We start from the raw sequence: 16,983 nt of genomic DNA on the forward strand, positions 1-16,983 counted from the left end.
TAAAACAATTTCACCCCATTTCCACCCCACTGAGTATTAAATTTATAAATTAAATTTATAATGAATTTAGTTTTCCAGTCCTCTAAAATGGTAGTTACCCCCTTTTATTTGAGATTTCTGTTTATTTCTGAGTGTATATTTTTTAACATTAATGGCTGGAGCCTCTCCTGGGCTGCAGTCAGGAGGCAGCTGGAGCTGGAGTCCAGGCTCAGCTAGGCTGCGTGCCCTCCATGGCTTCTCCCCCGGTGAGTCAGGCCCAGCGGCGTTTCTCCTCATGGCCTCTCTCTGTAGCACAACAGCCTGGATTTCCAGCCGGGTGGCTCAGGGCTCCGAGGTGGAAGCCGTCTTTGTATAAGCTAAGTCTAGATCTGGTACAGAGTCCCTCTTGCCATGTTCTATTGAGCAGACCAAGGAGCTGACAGTCCAGATTCAAAAGGCAGAGAGAGTCCCGTCTTGCTGGGAGAGCGGCCTCCGCAAACAGGAGAGTCTTCGGAGACAATCTCCCACATCTTCTCTATGATCCTTACTAATCTAAAGTTTTCCTCGTGAAAGCATTTTAAATTTGTGTTGCTATAGTAATTTGTATGCTTTTTCTTTTATAGTTTACTAACCAGTTAGTGCTGATAAGAAGGAAAGATACTTTTTTTTTCATATGCTTATTATGTATTTACTCACCTTACTAAATGGTCTTATTTATTTTAATTCTCAGTTTAATGTCTTGGTCCTCTTATGAAGATAATCATACTATCTTAAAATAGAGATAATTTTTTTTTCTTCTCTTTTTCAATTGTCAAATCTCTTATCTATTGCACTGGTTAAGTCGTTCAGAATAATATGCAGCCTTGTTCTCTTTCTGTTGTATAATTTTTTTTATTGATTTTTTTTTAGAGAAAAATACAAACACTGATGTGAGAGAGAAGCATCGATCTGCTGCCTCCTGCAGACTGGGGGTGGAGCCCGTAACCTGGGCATGTGCCCTGACCAGAAATCAAACCAGGACCTCTCAGTCCAAGGGACAATGCTCAGTCCACTGAACCATACAGGCCAGGATGTTATATAACTTCTTAAGTACAAGTATATAAAAGTTATAAACTGGACATAGTTTATCAACATACACATTTTCCGGAGCTAAATTAAGCCAGTTACTTTTATGTGTCGATGCAATGCAAATGAATAGGAAGGTATGTTCTTATTCCAGATAAATTAAATTCAAGGATAGGGACAATAAAACAAGATAAGGAAGAAAGCAACTAATATGCTTTGGACACTGCAATATTATCTCCCTGAAATCTATAATCATCTAAAAATAAATTATAACTATAAAACATTCTATTAACTCCCACAAATAGAAAATACCTCTAAATAAATATAAAACATCATAATCTCAGCAATTTTTCCTTTCTTCACAAGATGTAGAGAAGCAGTTGATGTACATTAACAAGGCTTTTCCACCCTCTTATACTCACAAGTGGCTGATAATCATATGGTAGAGTGTAGTTTTCAGCATATGTCGTCAATGCACACCTGAGGGGTAAGTCAATGTTTGAGAAAAGAATGACTTCAAAACAAACATATTTAAACATTGTAGTGGTATATATTTTACATTAAATAAAAACATTTCAAAAAGGTTTGGCCCTAATAAAAATTTTAAAACCACAAGTGCTTCAGTCTTGTTTATAGTGTTGCCTGCCACCAGCAGGGTGCCCTTCCTTCATCACCTCCCATTCGGCACCATCTACCACTCTCCTGTGCTGTTGATATGCAACCAATCCCAAGGCCCTGAGCTCAGGTGCATTTCAGACTTCTGGGAGTCTCTTTACCACCCATTTCTGCCCCTCAAGCTGTTTTGATCCTATGCCCCATGTGCTCTGCTACATGACAACTGCAGGATAACAGAAGACAACCAAGAGGACTGAGATAAGAGCTTCTCCAACCTCCCCCCACCAGGAAACACAGAAATGCAGATGAAGTACATCCTCCCTCCCACAGTGTACAAGCACAGCCAAGCTCAAAAGGGAAATCTTGAAGTGCTGGAAATGAAGGGTATACTCATTAGAATGGGAAGCCATAAGCTGATGTCCCAGGGATAGGGGCTGAAGTTTGAACTGAATATCAAAGGGCAGAAGACTAGTCTTGGGTGGGTTCACAGAAGGTAAAGCACTAAAATCCTACTCACAGTCAGGAATTTGTAAGGGCTGGGCCTCCATATAATAGAGACCCCCAAACCCCAATAACCAGTCCAGGAAAACTTGCCAGAAAGTTTTCTTTCTTTAAAAAGATCTCTTGGGATCGGCGAAAATGGCGGCGGAGTGAACGGAGCTACACAGACCGTCTCCCAGAACCAAACTGGAATTACAACTATAACACAGACAAATCGACAGGAAAAAGCAACAGAAAAGCAGCTTGCGAGGACCATACAACGAGGGACACTGACTGACTCCATCCCGGTAGGCTTGCGAAGGCGCGAGACGGGGCTGGGAGCGCACGGTCGGCAGCTCGGCAGCGGCCTCAGCTGTAAGCGGCGCCCGTGGGTTACACTCCCAGGCGGCCCCCGCAGCGCAGCCGGGACAGAGGCTGAAACAGCCACAGCCACTCACCTTGGGCTCCGGCGGAGGGAGGGCGGACTGGACTGGAACTGTGTCGGGACACTCGGGGTTTGGAGGGCGCTCGGAGCTTTGGCTGAGTGCAGCCACTCGGGACCTCTCCACATTGCTCCTTCCTAGGGCTCTGAGGAGAGGCAGCAGCCCCTCCCTCGGAGATCCAACCCCACCCTGTGGGCCATTGAAGTGCTAATTGAGGCTCACTAACAACCAGCATCTGCCCCACCCTCCTGAAAGCCCCTTGGCTGAGCACCAGAGGGAGTTTTTCAATCAACTGACAACCCAAAACTGATCAATTAACCTAGACTGCTAGCCTCCAGGCAAAAAGCTAGAGGATAACAGTACGCTTCCTGGGCTGGCAACTTTAACCAGGAAAGTAAGACTTGACAGTGGTGTTCAACGCGGGTCCTCCCTCGCTCATCTAAACACAGGAGAGGGAGCCACAAACAGCAGAACACCAACACCCACAGGGAGAACTTGACAGGCTCCAAAGCCCACAGTGATAGCTAAAATGGTGAAACACAGAAACAGAAGCCAAATGAAAGAGCAAGACACCTCCACCGAAGATGAGATCAATGTGGAGCAATTAGGCATGTTAACAGAGCTAGAATTCAGAGCCATGATCTTGAGGAAGCTGAACAGCATGAGTAAGGACATAGAGACACTGAAAATAAGCCAAATGGAAATTAAAAACCAACAAGAAGAGATAAAAAATGACATATCCGAAATGAAAAACACATTGGAAGGTTTAAAAAGCAGAGTAGGGGAAGCTGAGGACCGGATCAGTGAATTAGAAGACAGGGTAGAAAAAATCAACCAATCAGAAAAACAAAAGGAAAAAACTATTAAAAAACAGGAAGACAGCTTAAGAGAACTATGGGACACCTGGAAACGTAATAATATTCGCATCATAGGAGTCCCCGAAGAAGAAGAAAAGGAGCAAGGGATAGAGAATATATTCAAAAAAATAGTGAGAGAAAACTTCCCTAATTTGGTGAAGGAAGAAGGCATTCAAGTTCAAGAAGCACAGAGAGTCCCAAGTAAGAAGAACCCAAACAGGCCCACACCAAGACACATAGTAATTAAAATGCCACAAATTAAAGACAAAGAGAGAATCCTAAAAGCAGCAAGAGATAAGCAACAGGTTACCTACAAAGGGAACCCCATAAGGCTCTCAGCTGACTTCTCACAAGAAACACTACAGGCCAGAAGAGAATGGCATGAAGTAATCAAAGTCATGAAAACCAAGAATCTGAATCCAAGACTACTCTACCCAGCAAGGCTATCATTCAAAATAGAAGATCAAATAAAGAGCTTCCCAGACAAAAAAAAGCTAAGGGAATACATTAGCACCAAACCAGCACTGCAAGAAATGTTAAAAGGACTGCTGTAATTAGCAGTAGAAATGGGAAGAAAAATAGAACCACACTAAACAAAAATGGCAATAAATAAGTACATATCAATAATCACCTTAAATGTAAATGGATTGAATGCTCCCATAAAGAGACACAGAGTAGCTGATTGGATAAGAAAGCATGACTCATCTATATGTTGTTTACAAGAGACCCACCTCTCAACAAAAGACTCACATAGGTTGAAAGTGAAGGGATGGAAAAAAATTTTCCAAGCAAATGGAAAGCAAAAAAAAGCTGGGGTAGCAATTCTCATATCTGATAAAATAAATTTCAAAATGAAGACCATAACTAGAGACAAAGACGGCCACTACATAATATTGAAAGGATCTATCCAACAGGAAGATATAACCTTGATAAACATATATGCACCCAATATAGGAGCACCAAAATATATTAAAAATCTTCTGGAGGACTTCCAAGGAGAAATCGACAACAATACAATCATAGCAGGGGACTTCAACACCCCGTTGACAGCACTGGATAGATCCTCTAGGCAAAAAATTAGCAAGGAAACAGAGACTCTAAATGAAGCACTAGACCAAATGGATTTAATAGATATCTACAGAGAATTACACCCCAAAACTACAGAATACACATTCTTCTCAAGTGCACATGGGACATTCTCAAAGATAGACCACATGATAGGACACAAACTAAATCTCTACAAGTTCAAGAAGATTGAAATCATATCAAGCATCTTCTCAGATCACAATGGCATGAAACTAGAAATCAATTGCAACAAGAACATGCAAAGACATTTCAACACATGGAGGCTAAATAGCATGTTATTAAACAATGAATGGGTCACCGAGGAGATCAAGGAAGAAATTAAAAACTTCCTGGAAACCAATGAAAATGAACACACAACAACACAAAATCTATGGGATGCAGCGAAAGCAGTTCTGAGAGGGAAGTTCATAGCACTACAGGCCTACCTCAAAAAACAAGAAAAATTTCTAATTGACTGTCTAACCTCACAGCTTAAAGAATTAGAAAGCAAACAAAAAGAAAACCCCAGAGCAAGTAGAAGGAAGGAAATAGTAAAGATCAGAGCAGAAATAAATGACATAGAGACCAAAAAAACAATTCAAAGGATCAATGAAACAAAGAGCTGGTTTTTCGAAAAGATAAACAAGATAGATGGACCCTTAGCTAGACTCACCAAGAAACAAAGAGAGAGAACCCAAATACACAAAATCAGAAATGAAAGAGGAGAAGTAACAACCAACACCACGGAAATACAAAAGATCGTTAACAACTACTATGAACAACTATATGGCAACAAATTCAACAATCTCAGCGAAATGGACAAATTTCTAGAAACACACAGTCTCCCAAAACTATTCCCGGAAGAGATAGAAAACTTGAACAGACCAATAACAACTAAGGAAATTGAAGAGGTAATCAAGACTCTCCCAGCAAACAAAAGCCCAGGCCCAGATGGTTTCACAGGGGAGTTTTACCGAACATTCAAAAAAGAACTAACACCCATTCTCCTCAAACTATTTCAAAAAATTCAAGAAGAAGGAAGACTTCCAACCACATTCTATGAGGCCAGCATAATTCTAATTCTAAAACCAGAAAAAGACACTACGAAGAAAGAAAACTACAGGCCAATATCCCTGATGAACATAGACGCCAAAATCCTGAACAAAATACTAGCAAATCGGATCCAGAAATACATCAAAAAAATTATTCACCACGACCAAGTGGGATTCATTCCAGGGATGCAAGGCTGGTACAATATTCGCAAATCAATAAACGTGATACACCACATAAACAAAATGAAGAATAAAAACCACATGATCATATCAATAGATGCTGAAAAAGCATTCGACAAAATCCAGCATCCATTTCTGATAAAAACACTCAGCAATGTAGGAATAGAGGGATCATATCTCAACATAATAAAGGCCATATATGAAAGACCTACAGCCAACATCATACTCAATGGACAGAAACTAAAAACATTTCCATTAAGAACAGGAACAAGACAGGGATGTCCACTTTCGCCACTCTTATTTAACATTGTACTGGAAGTCTTAGCCACAGCAATCAGACGTGAAGAAAAAATAAAAGGGATCCAAATTGGAAAGGAGGAAGTGAAACTGTCATTATTTGCAGATGACATGATATTATACATAGAAAACCCTAAAGAATCCATCAAAAATCTATTAGACTTAATAAATGAATTTGGCAAAGTAGCAGGATACAAAATTAACGTCAAGAAATCGACGGCATTCTTGTACATCAATGATGAGCTCACAGAAAGAGAAACGGAAAAAACAATCCCATTTACCATCGCTCCAAAAAAATTACGATACCTAGGAATAAACTTAACCAAAGAAGTAAAGGACCTATTTGCAGAAAACTACAGGTCATTGAAAAAAGAAATAGAGGAAGATATAAAAAAGTGGAAGCACATACCCTGTTCATGGATTGGAAGAATTAACATAATTAAAATGTCCATACTACCCAAAGCAATCTATAGATTCAATGCAATCCCCATCAAAATACCAACGACATATTTCATAGAACTAGAACAAATACTTCAAAAGTTCATATGGAACCAAAAAAGACCCCGAATAGCCACAGCAATCTTGAAAAAGAAGAACAAAGTTGGAGGGATCACAATACCAGATATCAGGTTATACTACAAAGCGACTGTAACCAAAACAGCCTGGTACTGGCACAAGAACAGGCATATAGACCAGTGGAACAGAACTGAAAGCCCAGAAATGGACCCAAGGCAATACGCTCAATTAATATTTGACAAAGGTGGCAAGAGCATACAGTGGAGTAAAGACAGCCTCTTTAATAAATGGTGTTGGGAAAATTGGACAGCTACATGCAAAAAAATGAAACTAGACCATCAACTTACACCATACACAAAAATAAACTCAAAATGGATAAAAGACTTAAGTGTGACCCGTGAATCCATAAAAATTCTAGAAGAAAATGTAGGCAACAAAATTTCGGACATCATACGGAGCAGAATTTTCACTGATACATCACCTAAGGCAACAGAAATAAAGGAGAAAATGAACACATGGGACTACATCAAACTAAAAAGCTTCTGCACAGCAAAAGAAACAATCATCAAAATGGAAAGGCAACCCACTGTATGGGAGAACATCATTGCCAATGATGTATCAGATAAGGGGTTAATTTCCAATATATACAGAGTGCTCATACAACTCCACAAAAGGAAGACAAAGAACCCAATTAAAAAATGGGCAGAGGAGCTGAATAGACACCTTTCCAAACAGGACATACAAATGGCCAAGAGACATATGAAGAAATGCTCAACATCACTAATCATCAGAGAGATGCAAATTAAAACAACAATGAGGTATCACCTCACACCTGTCAGAATGGCCGCCATCAACAAATCATCAAACAAGTCTTGGCGAGGGTGTGGAGAAAAGGGGACTCTAATACACTGCTGGTGGGAATGCAGACTGGTGCAGCCGCTATGGAAAACAATATGGTGCTACCTCAAAAAATTAAATATTGAACTTCCATTTGACCCAGTGATCCCACTGCTGGGAATATACCCTAGGAAGCCTGAAACACCAAGCAGGAAGAATATATGTACCCCCATGTTCATAGCAGCACTATTTACAATAGCTAAGATCTGGAAACAGCCCAAGTGTCCACCAGTAGACGAATGGATCAAAAAGCTGTGGTACATATACACAATGGAATACTATGCAGCGGTAAGAAAGAAAGATCTCTTATCCTTTCAGACGACATGGAGGGACCTGGAAAGTATTATCCTAAGTGAAAGAAGCCAAGCAGAGAAGGACAAATACCACATGATCTCACTTATATACGGAATATAATGAACATAACAGTCTGAGGAATACAGTAGACCCAGAGACATGGAAGTGGGGCACAGACTGACATCCCTCAGAAGAGGGGATGGGGGGTGGGGGGGTGGGAAGGGATAAACCACAGAACTTATATGCATGTATGCATGACCAATGGACATGGACAACTAAGCCGGGGACAGGGTAGAGGGAGGGTGGGGTGGGGGGTGCCAATGGGGTAAAAAGGTAAAATATCTGTAACAAAAAAATAAATAAATAAAAATTTCAAAAAAAAAAAAAAAAAATTGTTTGTAAAAACTGTTAAAAATAAAGGCATGTAGTCCAGAAAATTAGAGGTACAATTTTAAATGTAAGACAGCATATTCACTTCTATTTTATAATTTGTTTCTGTAAATAACTTAATTTTTTATTACCTAATCAATGTAAAATTTTCATAAGTTTTAAAGGGATGGGAGAAAATTGAAATATATGATTTATTTTTTAATTGATTTAACAGTATATTACTATGTTATTTTCATTAGCGAAAGTTATGACATAGTTTTAAAAAAATTGACAACATTGATTATGTATCATTGCCTTGCTAAGATCCATGTGCTTAACATAGAAAAGTGCAAGCAGATATGTACATATCCTATAAAATCCTGTAAATAATGTGGGCATTTGTACCCTGAATGCAATGACATTAATTTAAAAATTACCCAAGCTCTAATTTTATTATCTTTGGCTCTCATAAAGAAACTATATCATTGATGACAGGAAATTATTTCTTTTCATTATGTGATGTTCCAAAGTATACCAGAAATATTCTTCAAAGGGTGGAACTTGCAGTAGGATGTACTCTGACATATTTTGTAATTAGTGTCTCAGAAACATGAGCAATATTTTGAAAAGTGCAAGCAGTTTTGAATGAGAACAATTAAAAAGGATTTTGGTGTTTGGTTCCTTTATTTTCTGGTTCCTGATTATACTATTTTTCAAATGATTGATTTCATAATTACCATGTTTTATTTGATAATTAAAATTTTTGCAAGCAAGGTCCATTATGCAATAAAATGTGTTGTGCTAACTAAAAAAAAAAAAAATCTCTTGGGTTTTTTTTTGTGTTTTTTTTTTGGTACGTGCCCCTAGTGGGAACTGAACCCGAGACTCTCTGGTCTGTAGCCCGATGCTCCAACCGCTGAGCCAAACCAGCCAGGGCACTTTTTTTTTTTCTTTATTGATTTTAGAGAGAGAGGAAAGGAGAAGGAGAGAGAGATAGAAACATCAATGAGAGAGAACATCGATTGGCCGCCTCCTGCATGCCCCCCACTGGGGATTTGGCCCACCACCCAGGCATGTGCCCTGACTGGGAATCAAACTGGCGACCTCTTGGTGCATGGGTCGGTGCTCAACCACTGAGCCACACCAGCTGGGCAAAAAGTTTCTTTCTGTTTGAAACTGAGGGTTGGGGGGGGGAACTATTCTCCCATGAGAAACTGAAGCCCTACTTCTGTTCCTGACAATGTTGTGAAACTACATAGTCAAAAAAAAAAAACTCCTCTGGGAATTGCACACCTAAAAGTATTGGGTACAAGGAAATTTAAACATTTTATTTTTTTTTGTTTGATTGACTTTTTAGAGAGAGAGATAGAAACATGGATGTGAGAGGAAAACATCAACCAGCTGCCTCCTGCACGCCCCCTACTGGGGATCGAACCCGAAACCCCGGCATGTGCCCTGACTGGGAATCAAACCAGGACCTCTGAGTCCATGGGACGACACTAGATCCACTGAATCACACCAGCTCGGTGAACATTTAAACATCTTAATGCATGGCTGAGCTTGTGGGAAAGTAAGAGAGTTCAGCAAATAAAAGAATTCTAAAACAAAAATATCTAACTCCGAACAGTTAATGGGTACAATGCTAATTTTACCTGGTGATAATCACCAATTCCTGACAAACTTTCAAGGTGTGGTTTCCAGAACAGTAGCATTAGCACTACCTGGGAACCGATTAAAGAAATTCAAGCCCTGGCCGGTTTGGCTCAGCGGTTAGAGCGTTGGCCTGCGGTCCTGAGAGACCCGGGTTCGGTTCCCGCTAAGGGCACGTACCTCGGTTGCAGTTTGTCCCCGGCCCTGGTGGGTTGTGCGGGTGGCAGCCACTCGATGTGTTCCTTTCACGTCGATGTTTCTCTCTCTCTCTCTGTTCCTCTCTCTCCCTCCCACTCTACCTGAACAAAAAAATGGAAAAATGTCCTTGGGTGAGGATTAAAAAAAAAAAAAAAAAGAAAAAGAAAAAGAAATTCAAATACTGTCATGTGCTGCAAAATGTCATTTCAGCCAATGATGGACCGAATATATGACAGAGGTCCTGTAAGATTATAATGGAGCCGAAAAACTCCTGTTACCTAGTGGTGTAGTGGTCACCATAATACTGCAGTGCAACACATTACTCACGTGTTTGTAGTGATGCTTGTGTAAACAAAACTACTGAACTGCTGGTTGTCTAAAAGTATAGCACATGAAGTTATGTATAGTCCATAACACTTGACAATAATAATAAATGACTATGTTACTGGTTTGTGTATTTACTATACTATATTTTTTATCACTATTTGAAAGTGTACTCCTGTTAGAATTAAGTTTTCTGTAAAACAGTATGTTGTGCTAACTCGGGCAGCAGACTCATACATTTCATGCCTGTATCATTTTCTTTTGTGCTTGCTTTAATCTCATGTTATGTTGTACAGGAACAGGCTTGCATTCTAGGTTTATAGCCTAGACTATACCATATAGCTTAGGTGTGTAGTGGGCTATACCATCTAGGTTCACCTAAGTACCTTCCACCATGTTCCCACAGTGAAATCACCTAATGATGCATCCGTCAGTCGTTAAGCCGTGTGTGACTGTACTTGGGTCCCACCCCAGAGGTACTGCATTAGAAACTCTGAGGGTGGGGCCCAGCAGTCTGTGCTTTAACAAGCCCCCTAGTTGATTTTGATGAGCACTGAAATTTGAATACTGGCAATTAAAAGAACAAAAATTAGAAGTGTAACTTTCAAACCAGCAAACAGGATTCTTTTTCCAAAAAAAGATCAACAGGAAAGGAGAATAAAAGGAAGAAAGGAAAATCATTTCTGCTTACTAGACAAATTAAAATCATAAAAATAAAATTAAGTATCTTTGCACCCGGCTGGTGTGGCTCAGAGAATTGAGCGCTGTCTGATAGACTGAGAGGTCCTGGTTTGATTCCCCATTAGGGCACATGCCCTGATTGTGGGCTTGATCCCCAGCAGAGGGCATGCAGGAGGTGGCCAATCAATGAATCTCATATTGATGTTTCTATCTCTCTGTCCCTTCCTCTCTGTCTAAAAAATCAATAAAAACATATTTTAAAAAATTAAATATCTTTGCAATCACAATGAAAGTAAAGAGGTTAAACTCATCAGTGAAAGTATTTCCTCAGACTTAAATAGAACATCAAATTGTGTTAGTCTGACTCTATGCTTTTATAGCGAAAATCATTTTTAAATAAAGTTTGAAAGTAAAATAATATTGAAAGATATATCACACAAATATTAACCGAAAGGAAGTTAGTGTTCTTATACTAATATCATATGTAATTGACTCTGAGTAAAAAATTATGCATTATAAAAATTCACTGGTCATTACCTACTGATTAAAGGAATAAATCATCAAGAATATATAACAAATCTAACACATAGAATATGTAAGGCAAAAGATGACAGAACCACAAAGATAAAATGACAATTCCACAGGCTAGAGGAAGGCTGTAAAATATTCCCAGATCCTTTGGATCCTTAAATTCAAATTTCTACATACGTTCTCCAAAACGATACAGATCAATACCGAAGCAGATAAAATCATACAAGTCCCCATGGACACCGCATAACAGAGGCGAGTAAAGACTACAAACTAGCCGAGCTCATTCTGGAGCCCAACCTGGAGTAAAACTGGGCAGATATTACATGGAAGAGAGGAGAGAGCGACAGCTCCCTAGTGGGGATGGCACGCAGAGGACATGGACCCAGAAACAGAGGGTCTGTCCCTGATGGGAAAAAACAGAACAAGTCTGAGACTGGAGGATTTGAACACTGGCTTTCAAGAAAAAGGCTTGGAAAGTATGCAAGCCCACAGTGGTAATCTTGGTAAGGCACTGATGCTGGGGAAGTGGGGTGGGGGACAACTGGCAAAGTAAAAAAAAAAAAAAAAAAAGAAAGAAAGAAATCAAGCCCAGAAATTAAGGGTCCTAGAACCACCACTCTTCCAAAAAAATAAATAAATAAAAAGATGCCATGAATAAAATAAAGTTCACTTCACCGTTAGAACAGAAGAGGGCACTCTTGAACAAAGATAGTGAGGAAACTGTCCAAACTTCTCATTCCCTCTCAGAATTTACCTGATTGCTGCTAGTCCAGGGAAATTAAACATATTAAAATATTTTTAAAAGGGGGCAACATTAATATGAAAAGGAAATATTTCACAGTAGAAGGCACCCGATGGCTAATAAATATCTTAAGATAAATTCAGGCTTAAAATTCAGTCTTAAATTCAGTGATTAGTGAAATGCAAAGTAAAACAATGAGGTATCATTTTATATCCATTAGATTGGTAAAAATTAAAAATCTCTATAATGATATGAAAGAATGGGTATATTCATATACAATTGGTGGTAGTATCTTAAAAAATTGAGGGTGCATATATCTTGCTACCCAAAAACTACTTCTGATTATTAAGAAATCCTTGCATATATACTCAAGGAGACATGTATAAGGATACTCAGGGCAACCTTATGCGTAATGGCAAAAATATGGAAGATAATAATAGGGTGGATATATTGATAGCTATATAAGTTGTCAGAAATCATTTCTCTAAAAAATATAAAGCAAATTTGGTAAAAATATCAACTTACATTATAACCAGGTAACAAGTAGAGAAGTGGGTGTTTGAATAGTACTTATATGGAAATATTCAATAATCTTCTAATGGAAATGTAAAGAAAATATTCCATACTCCTAAGATGTTTAAGTGTTAATAGCTGACAATGAACTTGTTTCCCTACCTTATTCTTTTCCAACGTTATGACTCAGATAATATGATTATCAGTTAAATATCACACTTTTGCTTTGGGCAGGCCAATCTTTCAAGATAGCATTGGGCATCTCTCTGCTCACTTAAAACAGGCAGAAACCCATTTCATCCATGTTCAGGCCCTTCTCCCTCTCTTATTATTACCTCCCAGCGCAGAGTCTGATACAATGTAGGCACTGAAAAATATTTATTGAGTGAATAAAGCAATAAAAATAAAATTAGATATTAAGAGATAATAGATTTACAATGAGGACAAGGTAAATACAGGTAGAAATTAAAATATTCATTTGTCTCTTTTTAAATCCTCACCCAAGCATATGTTTTTTATTGATTTATACAGGAAAGTAAGGGGTGGGGCAGGGAGAGAAACATCAACATGAGAGAGAAACATGGATGAGTTACCTCCTGTATACACTCTGACCAGGGATTGAACCCACAGCCTAGGTATGTGCCCTGACTAAAACTGAACCCACAACTTTTTGGTGTGTGGGATACAGCCCCAACCAACTGAGCCACCCAGCCAGGGCTTCGGTTATATTTTGGAAAAGCAATGAGGCGCAACAAAAAGGACATTTTTATGATACTGAATGACTTTCAGTCAGTTACTTATAAACTCCTTGTGATTGGCACCCCCACTACACACCCCTTTTATTTATTACATTTATTTATTTAAATACTTTTTCTTTATTGATTTTAGAAAGAGACGAAGGGAGAGGGAGAGGGAGAGAGAAACATCAATTGGCCACCTCCTGCGTGCCCCCCACTGGGAATCGCGCCCACAACCTGGGCACGTGCCCTGACTGGGAATCGAACCGGCGACCTCTTGGTGCATGGGTCGACGCTCACCAGTGAGCCACCCCAGCCGAGCCACACACCCCTTTTAAATCTGCAGAACAGAGCAACAATCTTTAAGTGATATGTTTCATCAAAATTTGAAATAAGATGGTTTTTTGAGAACAAAAATATTTGAAAAAATCAACCTAAATCTTTCTCTTCGATATCAGCTGAAGACTGTAGCTGAATAAAGGATATAAGAAAAGAACAAGTCCCTGAGAAGAGAAGTGGAATTTCTTTGGAGAGACCCATGGAAAAGGGCTAGTCGTGCTCCTGCGATGAGAACCAGGGGATACAACAGCCCTACCCTCCGAGGGGGCAATGAAGACAACAGGAAGAGAACCCTGGACGTCCTGATGCCAGCAATCTCCGAAGCCCATCTCTCCCATGGAATTTCCCAGAGTTCCATGTGACATTCCACAACCATTTAAATAAACTCCCCCTTTGGCACAAGACAACTTTAATTGTGTGTCTGTCACTTACAACTGAAAGAGTCCCGACTATTATAATCAGGCAATCAGAGTCTGAGGCCATTAATTATTGTAATCATATAAGTAACTCCCCCTGCTCTGATTTCACACGCTCTGAGCAACATTCTGATTAGAGTTTGGCTTCCTATATGGTTTGTTTATTTATTTTTTAACCAAGAGAGAATGCTTTTATTAGGTTGACATGACTGATGTGCTTGAACATTTTAGTTCTCGTTATAAATTAACTAATTAGAATTCTGGATTTTCTTGTGAGTTTAAAGCGCACAAGTCCATCTGCACGAGTCAGAGGAATTCTGAAGCACGGATGAAAGGGAGGGAAATGTACAACTGAAGACAAGATTCTGTGAGCTCACCGTGCCATGGGGACGCCTGGAAGGAGGACAGCCAACTTTCACCCAGCACCACCCACAATTTGCCCCATGAGCTCTCTAACCTTCAATGGCAGCAAGGCAGAGGACAGCTGGAGATGTTTTGTGAGAGGAGACAGGGAAAGAAGTCTGATTCTAAAGCTGTCATGAAAGCCATGGTACTTGTTAAAATACCCACACCCGCACTAACGCTAGTGGGAACTTGTGTGCATCTATGACCAGACGGTGCACTGAAAGCCACAGCATCACAGTTCTCAAACCTGGAAGAACTTAGACCTGTTGCTTCTTTTCTGCTTCGTCTGGAGGCAGGGCAGATATTTTCTCTCCCAGCTTCCCGGCAGCCAGAACAAGGGTGTGTGGCATCTACTCAGCAAATTAGATGGCCCTCACCTGAGAGTCTGAATCTGAGCATGTGACTCAAGAAGCAGAGATTAATTTGGAACTAATTCCATCACCGGCCGCAGTAGACGGTGCATTCATTATTTAAGATGAGGCCATTATTTAGCCACATTACTTATTTAGCCACAGGGGCCAAGGAGTCTACCTGACTCTGTGTGGCAAGAGGAAAGGGGGACCTTAGAACCACTCTGGGAAATTCTGTCTCATTCTTGTTTGTTTGTTTGTTTTTGTTCATTCTTACCTCAGGATATATGATTTTTTTTTCTTTCTTTTTTTAGAGAGAGTGAGAGGGGGAGAGAGAGAGAGAAAAACATTTATGTGAGAGAGACACATCAATTGGTTGCCTTCTGAGCAACCCTAACTGGGGCTGAGGATCAAACCTGCAACCCAGGTACGTGCCCTTGACAGGAATTGAACCCACAACCCGTTGGTCCATAGGCTGACGCTCTAACTGCTGAGCCAAACCAGTCAGGGCCTGTCTTATTCTTAACAGCATCCATCATTTAAAAATAAAATATATTGTGCTAAAATTAATATCCATTATTTCCTCCTCCTGCTTACTGAATGAAGCCATGCTCGCCAAATCTGATAGTTGTTCTGACCTGCTGAATGCCAGGCCTGTGTTTTAGAAATCACCTTCTAAGAAGCTAGTGGCTGGGAGGAAAGATAACATGGAGGGCAAATGGAATTTATTTTACTCCAGATCCAAGCCAAGCCCTTGTTAAGTTCCTTAACAGCTGGAAGCAGTTCTCCCCTGCCGTCAAGGACACAGGACTGTGAACCCAGAGATTCTAGTCTCTGTTTACCACTAAGTAGTCACAGGGCCTTGAGCAAGTCACTTAAACCCTCTGCATCTTAATTCCCCCATTAATATCTGCTACATAAATATTTATACAATAGATGAATGGATTAATTACTTAATGAGGAATTGGATTCCTTGATTCCCTCCGCTTTGATTTCCTCCCCTACACAACTAAGAAAATATCTACCACCCAGCCTGTGTGGCTCAGTGGTTGAGCATCGATCCATGCACCAAGAGGCCATTGGTTCAATTCCCGGTTAGGGCACATGCCCAGGCTGTGGGCCTGATCCCCAGTGGGGGACATGCAGGAGGCGGCCAGTCGATGTTCTCTGTCATCGATGTTTCTATTTCTCTCTCTCCCTCTCCTGTCCTCTCTCTTTCTCTCTCTCTAACATCAATAAAGAAAAAAAGAAAATACCTAGCCAAATGGAGGAAAGGGACAGTGGATAATGCAGGTGAAATACTTCGAAGGATATGGAGCATTGCATATACTTAAGCATGAAGGACAATGTACTATAGTGGCTAAGGACACCGCTCTGATGCTTACAGTAGGGAAGGACCTCTTGGAAAGTTACTTGATCTCTCTGAGCCCCTTTTCAATGGAGGTAGTTGCAGCATCCATTCTCAAAGAATGAGAACTATATAAATAAGGCACATAAAGCCTTTATCTCAGACACATAGCACATGCTCATTAACACTCTAGAAGAAAAAACATTCCTCCTCCTAAAAAGTAAAAAAAAAAAAGAAAGAAAAAATAGTACTATAATGATACTAATCAAGTGAAAGGGCAAGATTCTTTTCTGCATTTTAATTGGATTATTTGATCTGCATGGTGGAGAATGGATTGAAAGGGAGGCAGAGGAACTAGTTAGGGTTCTTATATTAGCAATTGGGTCTAGGTCAATGACTTCTCTTTTGCAGTAGTCTCAAATATCAACCTATTTTCTAACATGCTCTTCCTCCCGTTTTTACTGCCTCAAGAAATGGCCCTATGAATCCCCAGTTGTCTAAGCCAGAAGACTAGGAATCAACCTTGAGTCTTCTTTACCTTCATAATTAATCAGTCATCAAGTAAATGTCTGTCTATTCCTTGCAGTATGTCTAAAATCTAAACCCTTCTCTCCCTCCATACCATCATCAAAGATCAGGT

General features: G+C 39.9%; 1 protein-coding gene across 1 annotated transcript in view; it reads right to left on the reverse strand.

Moving 5' to 3' along the window:
- Nucleotides 1–16,983, reverse strand: part of CUNH9orf135 (chromosome unknown C9orf135 homolog) — a 79,150-nt gene that overhangs the window by 13,071 nt on the left and 49,096 nt on the right. Inside the window, exon 5 of the mRNA XM_036262099.1 lies at nucleotides 1,467–1,524. Within this exon, the coding sequence (XP_036117992.1) occupies nucleotides 1,467–1,524 (58 nt within the window). The remainder of the gene's footprint in view (nucleotides 1–1,466; nucleotides 1,525–16,983) is intronic.

Source organism: Molossus molossus, unplaced genomic scaffold (genome assembly GCF_014108415.1).
Source record: "Molossus molossus isolate mMolMol1 unplaced genomic scaffold, mMolMol1.p scaffold_m16_p_14, whole genome shotgun sequence".
NCBI classification, from domain to species: Eukaryota; Metazoa; Chordata; class Mammalia; order Chiroptera; family Molossidae; genus Molossus; species Molossus molossus.